Source organism: Vombatus ursinus, unplaced genomic scaffold (genome assembly GCF_900497805.2).
Source record: "Vombatus ursinus unplaced genomic scaffold, bare-nosed wombat genome assembly UNPS02014820.1, whole genome shotgun sequence".
NCBI lineage: Eukaryota > Metazoa > Chordata > Mammalia > Diprotodontia > Vombatidae > Vombatus > Vombatus ursinus.
In genome coordinates this window covers 10,952,827-10,970,773 of record NW_020954598.1, presented here as the reverse complement: position 1 = coordinate 10,970,773, position 17,947 = coordinate 10,952,827, and the positions used below count along the sequence as shown (strand labels likewise).

At 37.5% G+C, this 17,947-nt stretch overlaps 1 protein-coding gene across 8 annotated transcripts in view; it reads right to left on the bottom strand.

The window, feature by feature from the left end:
• The window catches only part of COBL (cordon-bleu WH2 repeat protein), a 345,422-nt gene that overhangs the window by 49,306 nt on the left and 278,169 nt on the right, over positions 1–17,947 (bottom strand). For all 8 annotated transcript variants that reach the window (XM_027837120.1, XM_027837126.1, XM_027837119.1 and 5 more), the window contains one exon: positions 7,153–7,465. In XM_027837120.1, the coding sequence (XP_027692921.1) occupies positions 7,153–7,465 (313 nt within the window). The remainder of the gene's footprint in view (positions 1–7,152; positions 7,466–17,947) is intronic.

The following is a 17,947-nucleotide window of genomic DNA, read 5'->3' as shown; positions in this document are numbered from 1 at the left end:
TTCGTCTTCGTAGCCCCCAAAGCACTAAAGGTAACATTTAAGAAATGTTTGCTGACTATTGAAGAGGTTCTTTCTCAAAACAAGAACCAAATAGAGTACCCTAGTTTATACCTGAAGATTATAATGCTTTAATTGTTCAAGGAAATTTATGTTAAAAACTCATAGATTAGATTCAGATTGCATTTGCTTAAGGTATAGATTCAGAAACTTCTTGGGGCAAAAAGACTTTCCTTATAAAAGTGGGTCACAAAATACACACAATAACTAAACAATGTAAATGGAAAGAACAACCACACATCAAAGAATCAAAAGTGAATGTAACAAAATTATAAAGATCAAGCTCAACTAGAACAAAGAGACAAGAGAGGACACCCCCAATTAGCTCCTTAGTGGAAGTGAGAGGTCCACAGGTGTTACATGTTGTATATATTTTGAGACTTTCCCAATGTACTGAGTAGTTTGGCTGATTTTTTTCTTCTCTTAAAATACTATTTATTATATGAGATGTCTCCCTGGGAGGGAAAAAGGGAGAGATACTTGGGATAACTGTGATGATATAAGAAAGAGAAGATATAAATTTTTAAAAAAAAGAAAGTGGGTCATAAATTCCAAGAATTGGCAATACTGTGGTATTAAAAAAAATGCTAGCAACTAATAGAAATTCTAAGAAGTTTAGGTAGGGGCTTCTGGCTAACATGAGAATGGAAAAAAAGAGAGAATCCATTTTCTGACTGATCCCTTTAGTTAACATAAAATGACAGAGTTCATAAATGACCTCTGGTCTATGATGTTTTCTAATGGTGGGTGAAGCTGACCTTAAGTACAAGGTCAGGACTAGCTGGGATGTCTTCTTTACTTTTCCTATAAAGGCGCTGACTGTATGGAGCCCTTACCTCCACTTCGCACTCTCTTCCTTGGCCAAATACCATGGTTGGATCACTTCTCCGGCAAGAATCTCTGCACACATATGCAGCTATTTGTTCAATGAAACCAGTCCTCACTGCTTTGACATCATAGAACTGACTTCCTCTCTTTAACCAACATGTAATCAAAAAGCCACGTGCAGAAATGTTTACTTAAGAAAGAACCTCAGAAGTATTCTAATGCTGGTTCTTGAAACTATTAATTCACTTGCTCTATATCTCCATGTTTCAGAATCTTTGTCTTCCTTCTGTGTTCAAATGGGAGATTCTTTCCTCCCTGTCTCCTTCCCACTCCCAGTGGAAAGACTTCTTTTTGTCCTCAGATCACTGTGTCTAGACTGCTCCTTTGTAGCCACCAATCTCGACATGATAGCACACATTTATCTATGTACTTTTTCTATTCTCTTGTGTAGAAGGTACTTCACTCCTTGAAGGGATGGGCTACTCTCATTCTCTACCTCTCTCTCTCTGTGTATATATACACATGTATACACTCATATATGTATATGTGTATATATTATTATTATTATTTTATCTGTATATACCTAATGAGAGGCAACATGGTGAAGTGGGTTAAGGTCTGGCTTCAGAGTAAGTAAGACCTGGGGAGTTAACTCCTATCCCTGACACATACACGATGTGTGGTCCTGGGCGAGTTACTTAACTTCTCAGTGTCCCATCTAACTCTCAGTAACAAGAAGTTACGGAATAGGTGCTGATCTGCATTGGCGGAGGGAATTTCCTCACTGAGAATCTCTACACTAAAGAAAATCACAGATCATAAAAACAATAAAAACAACAACCAAAAACTCCACCTCTTTCCCTACCTCTAAATCCCAGTATCTTGCACCAGTAGATAGGCAATGAATGTGGACTGAGCTGAATGAACACCTTTGCTAATTTTCAAGGTGCTGATAAATACCAACAGCAGCTCAGGGTTGTAGAGCCCTTTAAAGTTACAACAATTTTATAAGGAAGACAGTGCAAAGCATTCTTAATCTCATTTTACAAAAGGAGAAACTCATGCTCACAGAGGTCCTTTTACTTGCCTAAGGTCACACAAGTAGCAAGCAGCAAAGCTGAGACTCATGCCTACGTCTTATGTGTCCAAGTCCATTGCTCTTTCCGTTACGTTCACTGCCTTCTTTGCCTTTGGTATATCCTCTCTGCACGTCATTTTCTTAAATTTGTTTGAGGAGCTAAAATGTCTGGGATCTTTTTCTCCAATAAACAATGAGGAGATGATATTGCTCTTCCAGATCAGAACAGATTCTGATATTCAGAGTTCACTAATTTTCCTACATCATCTAGGAATCAGGAAGATGGCCACCTCCGGCCTCTTTAGCCAGTTGCCTGGGGTCCAGACTCTTTCTGTAGCATATTTGAGAAGGCTAGATAAGGACTGCTTGAGTTGTATATTCCAAGTCCTGACTATCATCTCTCAGCCTCAAACTGTACAGGATATTTCCAATTATATTGAGCTCTTGTACAATCTGAAAAGAAAAACTGACATCATAATTTTTTTTTACTATGATGGACTTGTTCTCTGCAGACATGTGTGAGCCTGCTGTCTCTAGCTCTTTTTAGTTAATCATAATAGCAAGCATTTATCTATTTTATTTTTAAGTTTTGGAATAAAACAAGAATTTCCATAACACAGTACAACAAAACAGATGGATTTCATATGAAACTGTAAATCTACTATGTACAGCTAATAGCAAGCATTTATATGGCACTTAAAGGATTGCAAAGCACTTTAAAAATGTTTCATTTTATCCTGACAACAACTGGGGGAAGTAGGTGCTATTATCATCCCCATTTTACAGATGAGGAAACTGAGGCAGACAGAGGTTAAATGACTTATCCAGGGTCATGGAGATATTAAATGTAGGAAGTTGGATTTGAACTCAGGCCTTCCTGACTCCCGGACCAGCACTCTATCCACTCTATATATACTTCACCAAAGCTCATGGTAAGGACAGTCTCATTACCAAGTAGCCTGCTAAGTGACAAAGTTTTTAGTCACAATCACCAACAAAGCCCATTTTCTAAGGTTATGGGAGAGCTGCAGTCTGCAGTGGTGGATTTCACTTCAGTGAAATCACAGATTCTTGAAGGACTGAACTATGGATCAAAATGTGATTTATTAGAAGATAGGAGCTGAAATACTTTCCACAGAACACTGAGGAATTCCTAACATTTAACTATCCAGAAGTGGAGGGAAATGCAGAATGGAAAAGACAAAGGGAAAGAAGCAAGGACTGAACCAAAAGGGAAGAGATGAGTGGAGAAAAAGTGGAAGGAGGAAAGAGTATGAAGAGACTAAAAAAATGCAAGTTGTAAGAGAAGGGGAGGGAAAGGAGAAAATAATTTGTTAACTGTGGACACAGGCCCTTTAGCCTTTAACTAAAAGTAGGCATTTGTGGGTTTAAGGGGAACTAGTTATTCCAAAGCTTTCTTTTATTAAAAAGAAAATTAATCTATTGTGTTAATATATGAAAATATATGCAAAACAGCTAGCAGTCTGGGATGACATCACCTGTAAGCAAATGGGCTCTTCAGAATATAGCCCTATAATTCTATCACAAGAACAGCTTTATGGAAGTCAGGAAGCATAAATGTTTTTCATAATTAAATCTTTGTCCAACATTTATTAGTCCACATCTTGAACATTCCAGATTACAACTAGCACACTGTCTATCCAGTGACACACTGATTAAAGAATCCTCTAGGAAAGAAGTACCTTTAATCACAAAGTTGCATCCTATTAAACAAAACCACCCCCTTCCTCTTTATATTGTATGAAGACACATTGGGTACATAATATGGCTCAACGGCAGAGAGACTGCTTTCTTTTAATATGTAAGTTGGAAAATGACGGGGGCATGTGCGGATAGTAAATTACTTAAAGCAATTAGATACAAGTTGATTTTTACATCTGCTAGCTTTAAGTCCAAAGAGCAGATGTAGAGAAGAGTCAAATTAAGGAAAAACTGAATTAGACTATTGGAACAGGAAGGTCCCCTCAGAGCCCTTCATTCACCAGCAAAACGCAGTGACTTTCCAAGATTACCTAGTAAGTTAGCCTTAGAATTCAGTTCCTGGTTCCTGCTCAAGTTTCCTGACTCTTGAGTGGTCCAAGACTCTTCTAACTCAACTTAATCAAAAATATTTATTAAGTGGTAGCTGTATATAAGATTCTGTGCTATGGGTTGGGGATAAAAGACTAAAACAAAACCATCTCTGCCCTCAATGAATTGGCATGCTATTAGGGGGATACAATACATACACACAAAAAGGAAAACTGAGGGAGAGTGGACTAACAGCTGCTAGATCAGAGGATGTGGCACATGACTTGAGCCTCGAAGATGGGGAATCTCAAAGGCATAGTGTGGGGAGGGGAGATGCATTCAAAACATGGGGATAGGGAGATGACTTGAACTAATGCATGCAGGTATGAGATAAAGTTTTAAGTTTGGAGAACTCTTAGTTTCCCAGTTTGGCTGGAAAATAGAGTTTGTGAGGGAAGTAGTAAGACATAAGATGGGGAAGTAGCTGGAAATCATTCCCTGAAGGGGCTAGTAAGTTTGCATTTTTATACTATAGACACTGGGGAACCACAGAATGTTTTTGAGGATTACAGAAGGAAGAGACTAGAATGAGGAACACTAATTAGAAGGCTATAGAAGAAGTGAAGGTTATTTATTAGAAGATAGGGGTGGAAGTACTTTCCATAGAATACTCAGAAATTCTGTGGCCTGAACTAGGATGGTGTATGTGAGCTGTAAGAAGGGGACAGATGTCAAGGACACAATGGAAGCACAGCAATCAATAAGCCTTTATGAAGTGACCACTTTTTGTTGCTCAGGTAGTCTTCCTGGGTCCTGAACTTTCGTTTCCCAACCCCCTTGGCCGCTGCTATTTGTTTAAGCCGATTTTTCCTAATTCAATCTCTGACTCTCTAGGTCCATGCTAATTCCATGCTCCTCCTTAGTTGACCTCAATGGACTTGATTTCTGGCTCCCTTGACCTTTAATACCTACCAGCCTCGACATACTCCTAGTCTGGGCTTTCCAGGCTAGCCCGATTTTATTGCTGCCAAAGTTCCAAAGTGACAACCCCTATGCTATGCTTCCTAGAATTACAGCATTTCTACCTCTGTTACCAAAGTTTCTGACAGCAAAGCCTGCCACTGTGACATTTTCTTTTCATTAACAGAGATATTGCTAGATATGTGTATAACCATGTATGTTTTTAGTGTGAAACAGATATAAGCAGGTTGGTGTATAACAGTGAGGGAAGTGAGGAAAAATGGAAATGGGACAGTTTGTGACATTCCTGAAGAGCAAGGTATAGCATCTCATCTTATTCTCTAAGTGTGATGCCTACTACTTTTCAGGAGATAAATTCTTTATAACCTAAGCCTTATTGTTCAGCAATCTGCAGCTTTCTTGAAAGAAGTATTGATGAGGTGAATACAATACCCTGTTGTACTGCCTTCCCTGCTTATGAATATTCCCTCTCTGATGGCGTACTTTCTCTAAGTGATTGCCTTTCCCAAAATTTTGGCAGAGCCTGAAAAATCGTGGTTGGGGAGTTCTAATCCCTGTTCTGTCACGCTCCTGCTGGCAAGTCACTTACAGTGATAAATAGAAATCTATAACTAAATGGCTTGAATACTGCAGTCTCAATGAATTTCATGGCCAAGACCTTAGATGATATGTCTTCTCTGCTGTGTGGCATTCTACCTGATTTGATATTAACCATACAATCGGCAGGACTTGCTCTGACTCAGATGGACCTGGGTTCAAATCTCATCTTTGAAGTGTACTAATTGTGTGACACTGGGTCAGTCACTTAAGTTTCCTGTGCCTCAGTTTCATCACCTACAAAATGAATGGGTTGGGCTAGATGACCTCTGAGTCCTGCCAGCTCTAGACCTCTGACCAGGTGACCTTAAAAACACCAGAATGTTTACCTTCTGCTAAGGCACCTTAAGTGTGTATGACCAGTTTCAGATATATGATTATCTATTTGCGTGAATCCAACATAAAGACACTGTATCTGGGGATCATTGTGGAAATTACTCTGAATTACTGAGGAAAGCTACTTTGTACTACAGTTAAAAATGGGATGAGAGAACGCTTTTGTGTAAACTTCTATGTATTCGTGGTATCTCTCCCTATAGTGTGTAAGCTCCTTGAGAGCAAAGTCCGTTTCATTTTTTGTCTTTGCATTGCCTAGCACAATGACTGGCACAAAATAGGTGCTTAATCAACATCTGTAACTGATTGGATAGCTTTACTCTGTTTTTGTGGATACAGTCTTCACAGGCCAGTCTCATTTCATCTTGCCTCACCTTAGCGAACATCTCTTTGTCTCTCCTTCCTCCCTCTCTCTCCACTCTCTTCACTCCCAATCCATATTTCCCTCCACATAAATATATACATGCATGCATGTATATATAAGCACATGCTATATATATAGTAGGTATGTACATATAAACACACATGCATATTTATATATAATGTATATGCATGTATAATACACACAATTGTGAATATACACATATACTATATATGAATATAATGTGTGTCTATATATAGGTATACTATATATATATTTATAGGTATAGAACTATAAACTATAACTCTGTGTGTGTGTGTGTATTCGTGTGTATTCATGTGTGTGTGCATGCACTATATGGGCAGCTAGGTGGTGCAGTGGATAGAGCGCCAGCCCTGAAGTCAGGAAGATGAGTTCAAATCTGGGCACTGTGAGATTAAATGACTTATCCAGAGTCACACAGTCATGACAGATGAGAATAATCCTGACTCCAAGAACAGTTATTTTTCCACTAAGTCATGTTGTATCTGCAGAATTTCCTCCCAGGGAGTTGATATATCTGGACCAAAAACTATCTACCTTATGAAGGTATGAAGCACAAAGTTGGTCCCAGGAACTTCATTACGCTCTAAGAGCTAGAGATACCTAAGGTAAAAAGGTACGAAAAGATTCCTAGATGTTCTCTCATCTTCCCTCTGAAATGTGTTCAGGAATTAATGGAATGTAAGTGATGTAGAAAATTGGCTTTCCTAACCACTTTCTTTGAATACAACATGACATTTTTAGTTCCTGGTGCCATTGATAAGATATTACTGTCTTGAGAACATGATCTCAGATGTTCAGGTGACATCAGTTTTTCAGTTATCATGGAAGTACGACTCACCTCAGATGAGTAATTCCAGAGTCATCACTCTCACGTGAAGCACTTCTCGGGGGACCAAGCTTTGCAGCACAGGTCACATGCATGTCAGGAGCATCTTCCTGATCTAAGGCCCACTTATCTTTGGATTTCACACTGTCGTTTCGTGAATCCAGAGAAACGATGTCTGATGGAGAGCTCATGACTCCTGAGTCTTCAGTAGTTGTATCTTCAGATGCAAAACAACTGCTTACAGATGCCGTCTCTTCTACCTCAGACAGCTCGGTGATCACACCATCCACGGAACAATTACTACTGTGGATGAGTGGCAGGCTTACTGAATAAAACATATTAGAGACAGTTAAATTTAAACCGTTTCCATTTTTTCATTTCCTAATAAATATCATACCCATATGCCTGATTAACCTTATATGAAGTTTGGAATTCAAGCTGCTTTGTCTAAAAAAAGACAATTGCTGGAGCTAAATTTTACCTTGGAATAAGGCTCAATAGAAATTGCCTTTGGGTAACTGATGAGAGAATTTGCAGCAATATATGTATGGATTAAGCTTTAAAAAGATGATTTTTGAGGGATATCATTCATGAGCTCTTTTTGCCTTCCATTTATTTAGAATTTGAACTCTCCTTCACTATTTAAAAATTACCACATTAATGAAAAACTTTTTGATATATCCAATTAAATGAGTCCAAATGGAAAATCTTTTCAACAACTACAGTTTGTATAAATTTCAAATTCCCTTATTTCCCTTCTTGGGCCTCATTTCATTTAGCAAAAGAATTAGTTTGTAGTCTAATGAAAATTAAGACATTTAGAAACGTAAGTGAACTTAAAACTTAAATAAACCAAGGCAGACTTGTGAAAAGTATTTCATATGGAAATGTGACATTTTGACCTTAAATATTAGCCACATATTCAGCTCTCTTTTCATTTTTATTTCTGAGACAGTTCCCACTTTGTCTAAAAAGGAACAATCTTGTGAGAGAAACTTAAGTGATATCAAATAAAATCAAAACCCCCAAAAAAGTCTCCTTGGCTGAGGTTACATTGCCATTAAGCACTGAAATTGATTCCTGACAGCAGAAGCAATAAAATTCATAGAGTTACAAATCACTCTTAAAGCTCTAAGCTCTGGCAAACATTAATATTAATGACTGGGAACACTATGGCAATTCTGTCCATCTATCTAGCTATTTGGAGATGTTATTACGTTATCCTGACCTGATTTTTATTACTAGGGCTCTGATGGCTTAAAGATCATGGAAAGTCTTATGCAAAGTGGAATCCCTTAATAATTCTAGTAATGGAGGCGAGAATGAACACCCAGGTCATATTATAGGGGAGCCATTATATCAGTCTTTATTGTACACAGATGTTGGGTTTCAGGGTACTCGATTTAAGCAGCAGTATATCAGAAGCCATGCAATAAGAGCCGTTGTAATGCATTTTTCTAAAGCATCCCAGGAACAAATATTTAATGAGCAAACAATATGTACAAGACACATTAGCATCTTTGAAGGCACAGTCTCTTTAATCAGGTAATCACTATTCATGTGATCATCAACATTTCAACTAGAATAACATGACTAGGGATATACCACTAAATACAATCAACATTAAAAAAGAGGAAAATTCACCAACATATAGTTTGTGAAACTCCCAGATAAATACAGGAAATAAAAGTAGGAGTACAACATTTTAAAAAGGAGTCATTTCACAATAGATTTGAATAAGTGAAGAGCAAAAGACACAATGGACAGACTGATTTTAGAAGGAAATGTACAATGCAATACATGTGAAAGTCACAGATAATGTTACCAAAGTGTTTAGAAAAAATTTTGGTACATGGCTCCTAACTGGAGTGCAAATAAGGAAATGAAAAATGACCATCAGCTTATACACCCCTAAACATTTTTTCTACTGATTTACTGACAAACTCTCACTCATTGGCTGGCTGCCTGAATTTCTATACGTATAGCCTATAAATCAGTATTAAAATGTCGTGCAGCATTAAATCTAATTCCTAACTATGGTTAGAAAATGTCCCTCAATGTGCCAAGACCCCCTTGAATCCAGGACATAGACAGTGACAGGATGGCCAAAGCTGCTTTGTAATCTTTATCTCTTCTCCTACACTCTTTCTTTCTCCCGTCTTGTTCACTCCCTTGTCATGCTACTGAACAATTCAGTCAATTATAACTTACAAATTTCTTTTCCTGCCTTTCCAGTTTTTAGGCCTTTTGTTTTTGTCCCTGAGCATGAAGGGGCAATAAGAACACTAACTCATCTAGGAAGAATGTGACCTTCTTGTAAACACTAAAGGAAACTTGTCCCTGTTAAGGCAGTCAGCTGAGCTGGGAAAAATCACAACTACTGGTAGGAAAAAATACCCAGCATCCATAGGTGTATGTATATAATCTTGGGAGGGTGTGCGTGAAGTGTTCCCAAAACTCTTGATATAGAGTTTCACCAGCTTTAGGATGACATAAAGAAAAGCCTCTTTTAGAAAAATTTTATATGATCCAGATTCCTACCCTCCCCTCTTTGTTTTCCTGACCTTGTTCTATGAGCTAAAAAGTGATTTTTGCTTTTACATATTAGCATGGATTTAAAATAGAACAAAGATATAAAGTAAAAAAAAAAGTAACTTAAAGAAAACATTGAACAACTGATTTGCCTGTTAATTAGAAATTTAATTAGAGTGGCAAGATCCTCTTTAGTTATTTTCTCTTTCCTCTCTATACAATTAACGTTAAGTCATGACTTCCGGTTGGTGTCCTGCTATGTCAGATTTTTTTTTTTGGTACTACTGTGTCTCACTGCTATACTTTTTCTAATGGATATAGATGCCCATCCTTTTGTCACTCTTCTACTCACAATATACTGTTCTTCACCTTCTTTGCAGTCTCTTCTTCCTGGGTGCTCCATCTTCTCTAGTGGCCAGTCTCCCCATGAATTTATTTCACTTGCGGCTCTGACTTTATGACCTCTACCGCTGTAGCTTCTCACTAGCTACTACCCTAGCAGTTCTTGCTCCCCCTGAACTCCCTCCTCCCCCATTCCTAAAGAATTAATCTCTCATTCTTCTAGTTTTTAACCTGTTCTTGTTCCCAGGATGTCAAGTCTTCCCAGTGAAAGTCATGAATTTGAATTAATTTCACCCCCTATAGACTTAGGGTACATCATCTCAGCGGGCAGCTTCCTAATGCTCAGCTGCCCTAGTCTACACTCGGTAACTCCCTAGCCTAGTTTATCACCCACAATGGTTATCTCAGACCCTTTCACCCTATATGCCATCTCTTTCTATGCCCCACCAACATCAGATTCAGTATGTCTAACATTGAACAGATCTTTCTTCTTCAACTTGTTCCTTTTTCTAATGTCACTATTGCTGTCAGCCCTCACAATCCATTCTCCTCACTTGCCATGTTTCAATCTTTGTATTAGTTTTGACTCTTTCCTCTCCTCTACTTCTCTATCCAATCACCTTCCAGGTACTGGTACTTACAATCTTTTGCTCTCTTGTCCTTCCTTCTGGTTTCCTTTGTCATTCCTCATTTAGATCATTACCACCCGCTGAACCTACAGGTTTTCTTAGCCTTGTTCTTGCCCATCTCTAATCCTTCTTCCAGACCAGTTTTCTTTATGCATACATCTGGCCATGTCATATTTCAGTCCATAACTTTGTAGTGGTTCCCAATTGCCTACTGAATAAAGTTCAAATTCTCTAGCCTGACATTTAAGGACTCTTCAATCTGCTGCTAATTAGCTTATTTTTTCACAGCCTTCTCCTAATCAGTCTAATGGCTAACCAAACTGTATCACTTACTTCTTGTTCTGTGTACAGGTCCCATCCACCTTGTATCTGCTGCTTACTAACTGTGAAACCTTGGGCAAGTCACTTTTTCTCTGGGCCTCAGTTTCCTCAGTGAAGGAGTAGGACTAAATTATCTCACAGATCCTTTTCCAGCTCTAAATCTATTACCCTTCAAACAATGATTTTTTCCTACTCCTGTGCATTAGCTTATGCTATCCATATATTGCCCATGATGCCCCCCCATAATCTACAACCTTCCCCGTACTAGTTAAATTCTTACCCACCTTTTAAAGTCATTTTCTTTATGAAGTATTCTTTGCTTTGAATAATTAGCAATGTATTCTCCCTCAGACACTAACAAGTAATTTATTTGTACCTTTCATCCCTTTTTTGAATTGTAAGGATTTGTGAGTCATTCCCTATTAGACTCAAGGTCCGTTGTGGTAGGAATAATGCCTTATGTAAATCTTTATCTTTTCCAGCACCTAGTAGGCACTTAATAGATGTTTGATGAATGAAAGAAACCAATTATCTTGGATACAATATAATTTATAACAGAATATTCTCCAAATCTCTAGTAAGGCATTTTTGCTCCCTCATTTCTATGCACCATAATGGTAGAGCTACATGTTTAAATTTGACACAATCATTAAAAGCCAACTTTTGTAAATTTTCTGTTTTTTTCCCCCCAAGAAAAATGTACATCATGGAAAGAGAACATAAAAAATGTACCACTCAGTACTTTTTTCTGAATGAAAACCTAGTAATGTAACACTTGTAATTTGCAATAGCTAGCATTTATGTGGGCTTTAATGTTTACCAAGTGCTTTACATATGTTATCTCATTTTATCCTCCATGCATTTTCTTAAACATAGGCCCACTTATTTACAAATGGCCTGACTAGGCCAAGGGTGAAGATTCATTTAAGGCCATTAAAAACTATTAGCAACAATTTGAAAACTAAGCACAATAAATGAATCCTCTGGTGTGGTGGTCACAGCTTTTGGTTGCCTTTCTCTGCTTCTTAAAATCATAAGCAAAACAATAGAGGTAACATTTTAAATGGCTAAATTGCTTCCAGGTACTTTTCAATGGATTCACTGTTTTGAACTTAAGGAGAATAAACAAGTCAGAGATACTCTTTAAATGCATAGTGAATGACCTTTTGTCTGTCCAATGAGAAAAAGGAGTAGGTAAGAGCCAATTTCAACAAATTAACAAGGTTATTTTTAACACCTGTGTCTGCTCCCCAACTCCTGATTGGTAATATGCCACAACCTATTTACCTCTACCAGAATGTTTTCATTGCTTTTTGAGTGAACTGAAGCTCTTCTTTAGAGATTCCATAATTCATAGCTATTTAGCATATTGCTACAATACTGGTGTTAAAAAGAAGGACCTTTGTTTCATAGGGTAGCTTGGGGTCAATAAAGGTACTGTGCAATTTCCCAAATGCAACCCAACCTTCTCTCTTTATCCTATTTAATTCTAATTAAATAGGATTTAAATATCTTGTTTCAATCTTTATCCTACTAATACTGTCCACATGCAATCCCTGTTCCAGATTATATTCACTAAAGGGTCAGCACTATGGGCTGCCCATCTGACTTTATACAGGTATCTTTCATCCATGCAGTCTTTTCTTGGTGATCATTAGGTCAAACTTTTGAGTGACCATGAATTTAATTTAGGAGGCTCTGTAATGTACTGTGGTTTCATGCAATCAACACCATAAGTGGGAATATCTAGAGCAATGATGTCAAACTAACAGCTACTGGGGAGACTTCCACTGAAGGAAAGCACAGACAAGTGTCACACTGTATGACAAGGCACAAATGAGTTGTGATCTAGGCCACCGGAGGGTGGACTCACACCAATGGAATCAATGATCCATTGAAATTTTGAAGTAATGTTGTCATGCTAATGAGACAATGCCAGAGAAGTTCAAAGTCAAGCAAGTTCCAAGCTGGAAAGACTTTATGTGTCAGGCTAGTAATTGTGTTTGCTGTCTAAAGGCTAGCCTATCAAAATTTGGAATGAGGGTAGGAAGAAAATGAGCTCCAGGATTCCAGCAGAAAATGAATGAGAGAACAAAAAGAATAAGAAATCCCAGGAGCTAGGTAGGTTTTTCGAAAGAGTTCTTCTTTCTAAAGAGTTCTGGCAAATAAGCATTTGCCAATGCACTGATCACTATCAGATATCTCTCATAAGGAGAACGATGGGGCTGTAAGAATAAGGAAGTCAGAGGATCTAGGAGGGGAGGATCAATGACCTTCCACAAAGCCTCTTGAACTGCAGGCTAAGTCTATATGCCCAAATGACCAGTTTACATCAATCCATTCACTTTGGCCATTTTCAGGAATGACCAGATAACAATTGCTGTGGCAAACTGATACATATCAGGAAGTAGCAGATTGTGAATATGGCTGATCAACTCACTTAAGCTGTAGTTAAAGTCTGAAGCCTCATATAAAAAGAGGTTTTTACTCCTTTAAAAAAATTGGAAACAATTTTCTTTTTTCAGGATCATTCCCTTCTATAATTTCATAATTACAAAAAACAACAGCCTTAGTTGCAAGTCACTGGGAAAATGCTAATAGGAAAAGGCTCACTAAGGCAAACAAAATAAGAAAAGAACCAAACCAAAAATATAGCCGTTGGGCTAATTAAAAGTAAATTCAAATATACTATGAGGTACTTGATTGTAGGTTCCTTGAATATATATCTTTGTATCTCTGTCAGCACCTAGCATAGTACCTTACACATAGAAGGAATTCCACAAATGACAAACTGTTGTTGAAGAGCACATTTGTGGAACATCTGACCTAATGAAAATGATAAGTAATTCTTTTTTCCATACTGTACTTATTGCTGAAGTCTAACTGGTCCCATTAATGCACACCTCTGTTTGCTAAGTATACGGAGCAGTCTTGTAGCTCATCATTTTATGAAACTTGTATAGAATTGTTTCTAACCTCATCCAAAGTCAACAGACAGCACAGTCAGTAAATTAAATGTTTCACACACAAACCACCTGTCTAACTTACAATTATGGCCACCCAAAATAACTTGACTGTATTGGCTAAGAAAACACACACCTCAGCAAAACCCACCAATAGCTGAAATAACCTCACAAAAGATCTTGAACTACTCGATTCCAGATTTAGATTTTCTGTCCTTTTTCAAACAACTCAGTTCCAAGAATTCAGTTATATTTTGCCTCTTTCAGTGTAGGTGAAATAATCTTTTCTTCCATTTTTTTTGAAATTTGTAACTATTACGTGTGTGTGTGTGTGTGTGTGTGTGTGTGTGTGTTTCTGGGAGTTCCTAACCTAGAGTCCAAGTATAGATTTTAGGGAAAGGAGTCAGAAAAGTTGAATGGGAAAAAAATTACATCTTTTTTAGTATTCTCTACTTGAAATTTAGTGTTTCCTTCAATTATAAAAGTAGACAATACTCTGAAAAGAGGTCTTTCCATAGGCTTCACCAGCCTGCCAAAGGGGTCTCTGACATACAAAAACCTTAAGAGCTTACTGCTGTAGACAAATATGGACTGGAACATAACTTTACTTTCTAGGAATTTATTTTCTTTGAAAATCCTTTGAATAATTATCATGAATACTCAGGGAAAATCCTATATCTTAACAACACCTTTGAATGAATTTCATAAGTGTAAATGCACACAAATACACAAGTTTATATAGGATAAAAGGTCACAATTTCCCATATACATTTGCTCTACATTTAATTCAATTAGTTTATGTCATACTAATGAAATCTAGCTACTATTTAGCTTATTTAAAATAATATCTATCATCAGATTCAAAGTATGATGGCAAAGTTAGGTGGTCTTTGAATCTTAGGAAATTCCCAGAAAATCAATGAAAAAAATCCTACTTTTTTTTTTAAGTTTTCAGGAACAAATGTTGTTTTAATGATCTCAGAATACTTTTATTTATTGCCAGGTCTCAAGGAGCAAAGGGTGAATTACAGAATCTTAAAGAGTTGGAAGAGACCTTAGAGTTAATGTAATCTGACTTTCTACTCACTGTTAGAAATCCCTTCTATAATGTGCCTGACAGATGAGTCATCACGCCTCTGTGATGGAGAATTTACTACTACACAAAACAGACCATTCCCTTTTAAAAATCTCCCTTTTTGAGAAACTTGGGAGTTGTGATCACACCATTAAAAAAAATGTAATCCAATTATATATGTATTTATCTCTCTCTCTGTATCTTACACATATTATATAAGTATGTATGTATATGTCAAAGGGTTTTAAAATATGGTCATCTGATCACTACTACTGCCATTTTTATCAGGAGTAAGGGGTGAAAGGTTAAGAAGCAAAAATACTTCCTTATTATTTCTTTTCTTCATGAGGATAATTCCCCAAGAAGAAGCATACCTTCTGGACTTTTCTTTCCCTCTCCCACTATTTAGTTTGGAGAGAATAATAAGAGGAGAAGCCATTTGTATGAGTGAGTAAAATTAGGAAAAGAAAAGTGTGACAACCTAGTGTCCAGTGATGTTTAAATAGTCTGCTCTGCAAAGGGCATTTGGCAGATAGGTCCTGAACTATTTCAGTCTCTTGGGAAGTGATGTAGATCTAATCAGGGCTTTTTAAGCTGGACTCTACAGACTATAAAAATATCTTGATAACTCTGTTTCGATATAATTGGTTTCCTGTATAATCCCATGGATTTTATTTTATGCACTTACATTCTTCTAAGAGACTTCACCAGGAATCCATGACACAAAAAAGTTTAAGGAACTCTAATCTAAATAGAGATATAATGACTATGATGGATCCCATCGTCCCACACTCAATCACTAAATCCTGTTATTTTCCTTGAAATATCATGGATGTTATCACTGAAAAAAGGAGATTAAGAAAATGTTACTAACGACTTATCTACAATGCCACCTTTCTCATCACTACAATATCTTTAGAATAATAATCTACATAGGAATTGAGTCCTAAATAACTGTATGAAATGAGAACAAGCAGGCTTTCAGAAATGACATTCTTTGTAGAGTAGATCACATCTTTAGAATCACACAATTTACCAAAAGGCATACTATGGTTATTGTCTATTGATTAAAAAAAACATTTGATTCCATAGAGAACATTATTTCCAATGTTCTCCTCCAACAAGGGCCATTATCTTCCATGCATAAGTTAAAATGATACAAGATTCAATGTGATAACAGAAATAATTTGCTTTGCTAACCTGCTGGTTATTAATTTCAACTGAGGCATCAATTTGTCACTGTGATAGATGATGCTAACCAGAATCTAAATGGAATAGGGATTACATAGACATATTCAGATTTTCCAGCTTGCAAATAGTATTGTGTGAACTGCATGAAGCTCTGGCTCATTGCAGAGCTTCCTAAATGAGATCCAAAATCACTCAGAATGGTTGGCCTAATGATCCACACAAGAAAAATCAAGTGGATGAAGAATGCCTATTCATCATGATATATAGCTAGATGAACAGCCCTTAATGCTCTTGGGCTGACAGTACAGATGGACAATAAACTACGCCCAGAGTTGAATAAGAGGAAGTCAGAAGGGGCAGGATGTCTTTGCAAAACTATAAAGTGATTTTCATGACCCCTAAGATTCTCTGTGAAAAAAAAAAAGCCCATTTTTATAATCAATGGTCTTTCAGTGATGCTATACAGCTTTAAATATCTGAATGCCACAGTCTCCAAAGGTAGAAATCTGTAGATCAGAGTGCAGTAGAGAAATGCATGGTGGGCTACTGGGTAAAAATAGACTACAGTATATTGTAAATGAAAAACTGGACAGGATAAGCAACATAAATGGTATTATCGGAGATGTACAACCAGAAAAGTAGGAGGGCTAGTTGTGCAGTAAGCATGTAATAGTAAGTAATGGATAGCCTGCATGTGCCATAGGTACCCTTCTAATGTCAGCAAATCTAGAAGAAGGCCCCAGGACACAGCATCAATCCTTTGTGGGAGACTTCTAGGAGGACATAGATAAGAGTCAGATGGGATGAGACGGCATGGATAGTTTGTAATCTATACTGTTGGGAGAAGTACTTGCATCATCAAACATGTATCTAAGTATTGAGGTATTCTACTCTTAATACTTCTTGTTTCTTAGTCTTGTAGATGGACAGGGAGAGGCTGTATCTTCTTATTAATCTATCCCTATGGTGCCTAGCCCAAGTAAATATTCAACAAATGTTTTTTGAATGTAAGAATAGTGTGTCTGCATAAAGGTAATATGGTGGAAAGGGAGAGCACTGTGCTGGCAGTTAGACATTCTGGGTTATAATCCCAGCTCTAGCACTAAGTGGCCGTAACCTTCGGCACTCAACTCCTCTGGGTTTCAGTGTTCTTATCTGTAAAATGCAGGGGTTAAATGACCTCTCTGAGCCCTTTTAGATATAAAATCTTATGGTCCTCTCCCCAGCTAGATTAGATTGTTTGGGGGCAGAGGGCACTTATGTCTTCATCTCCATCTTCCACAATACCTGCACAGTTAAGGAGTTCATAGTATATGCTCTATGAACACTGGACAGATTAGAACCCCAGTCGAGGGTGGGTACGCAAAGCCTACTCCAATATGGGCCGATCCTATGAGACCAGCTCCAGAACAAGACTAAACTTTAAAATGCATAGGACCACTACCAAGATGAATCAGTTCAGCATGTGATAAGGTGGTTCCAAACCATCTATTCCCCAAGTTTCAATAATAGTCTGCCTGACTAACTGTACACAGAAACTAAATGGAGTTCTTCCGATGGTTAATCAAATAGAAAAGTGACAGGAAAAGAAACCTAGAAGAGACTTAATGCTCCATTCATTGCTCACTCAAAACAATTCAGTCAGTTCCACAGCAAGTTTGACTCCTGTTATGCTCATCCCTATTATACTGTCCCTCCTTCTTCTCTTCCCATAATCTCAACTCATGTAAGCAGCCTGCTCCCTCAGAGTTGCA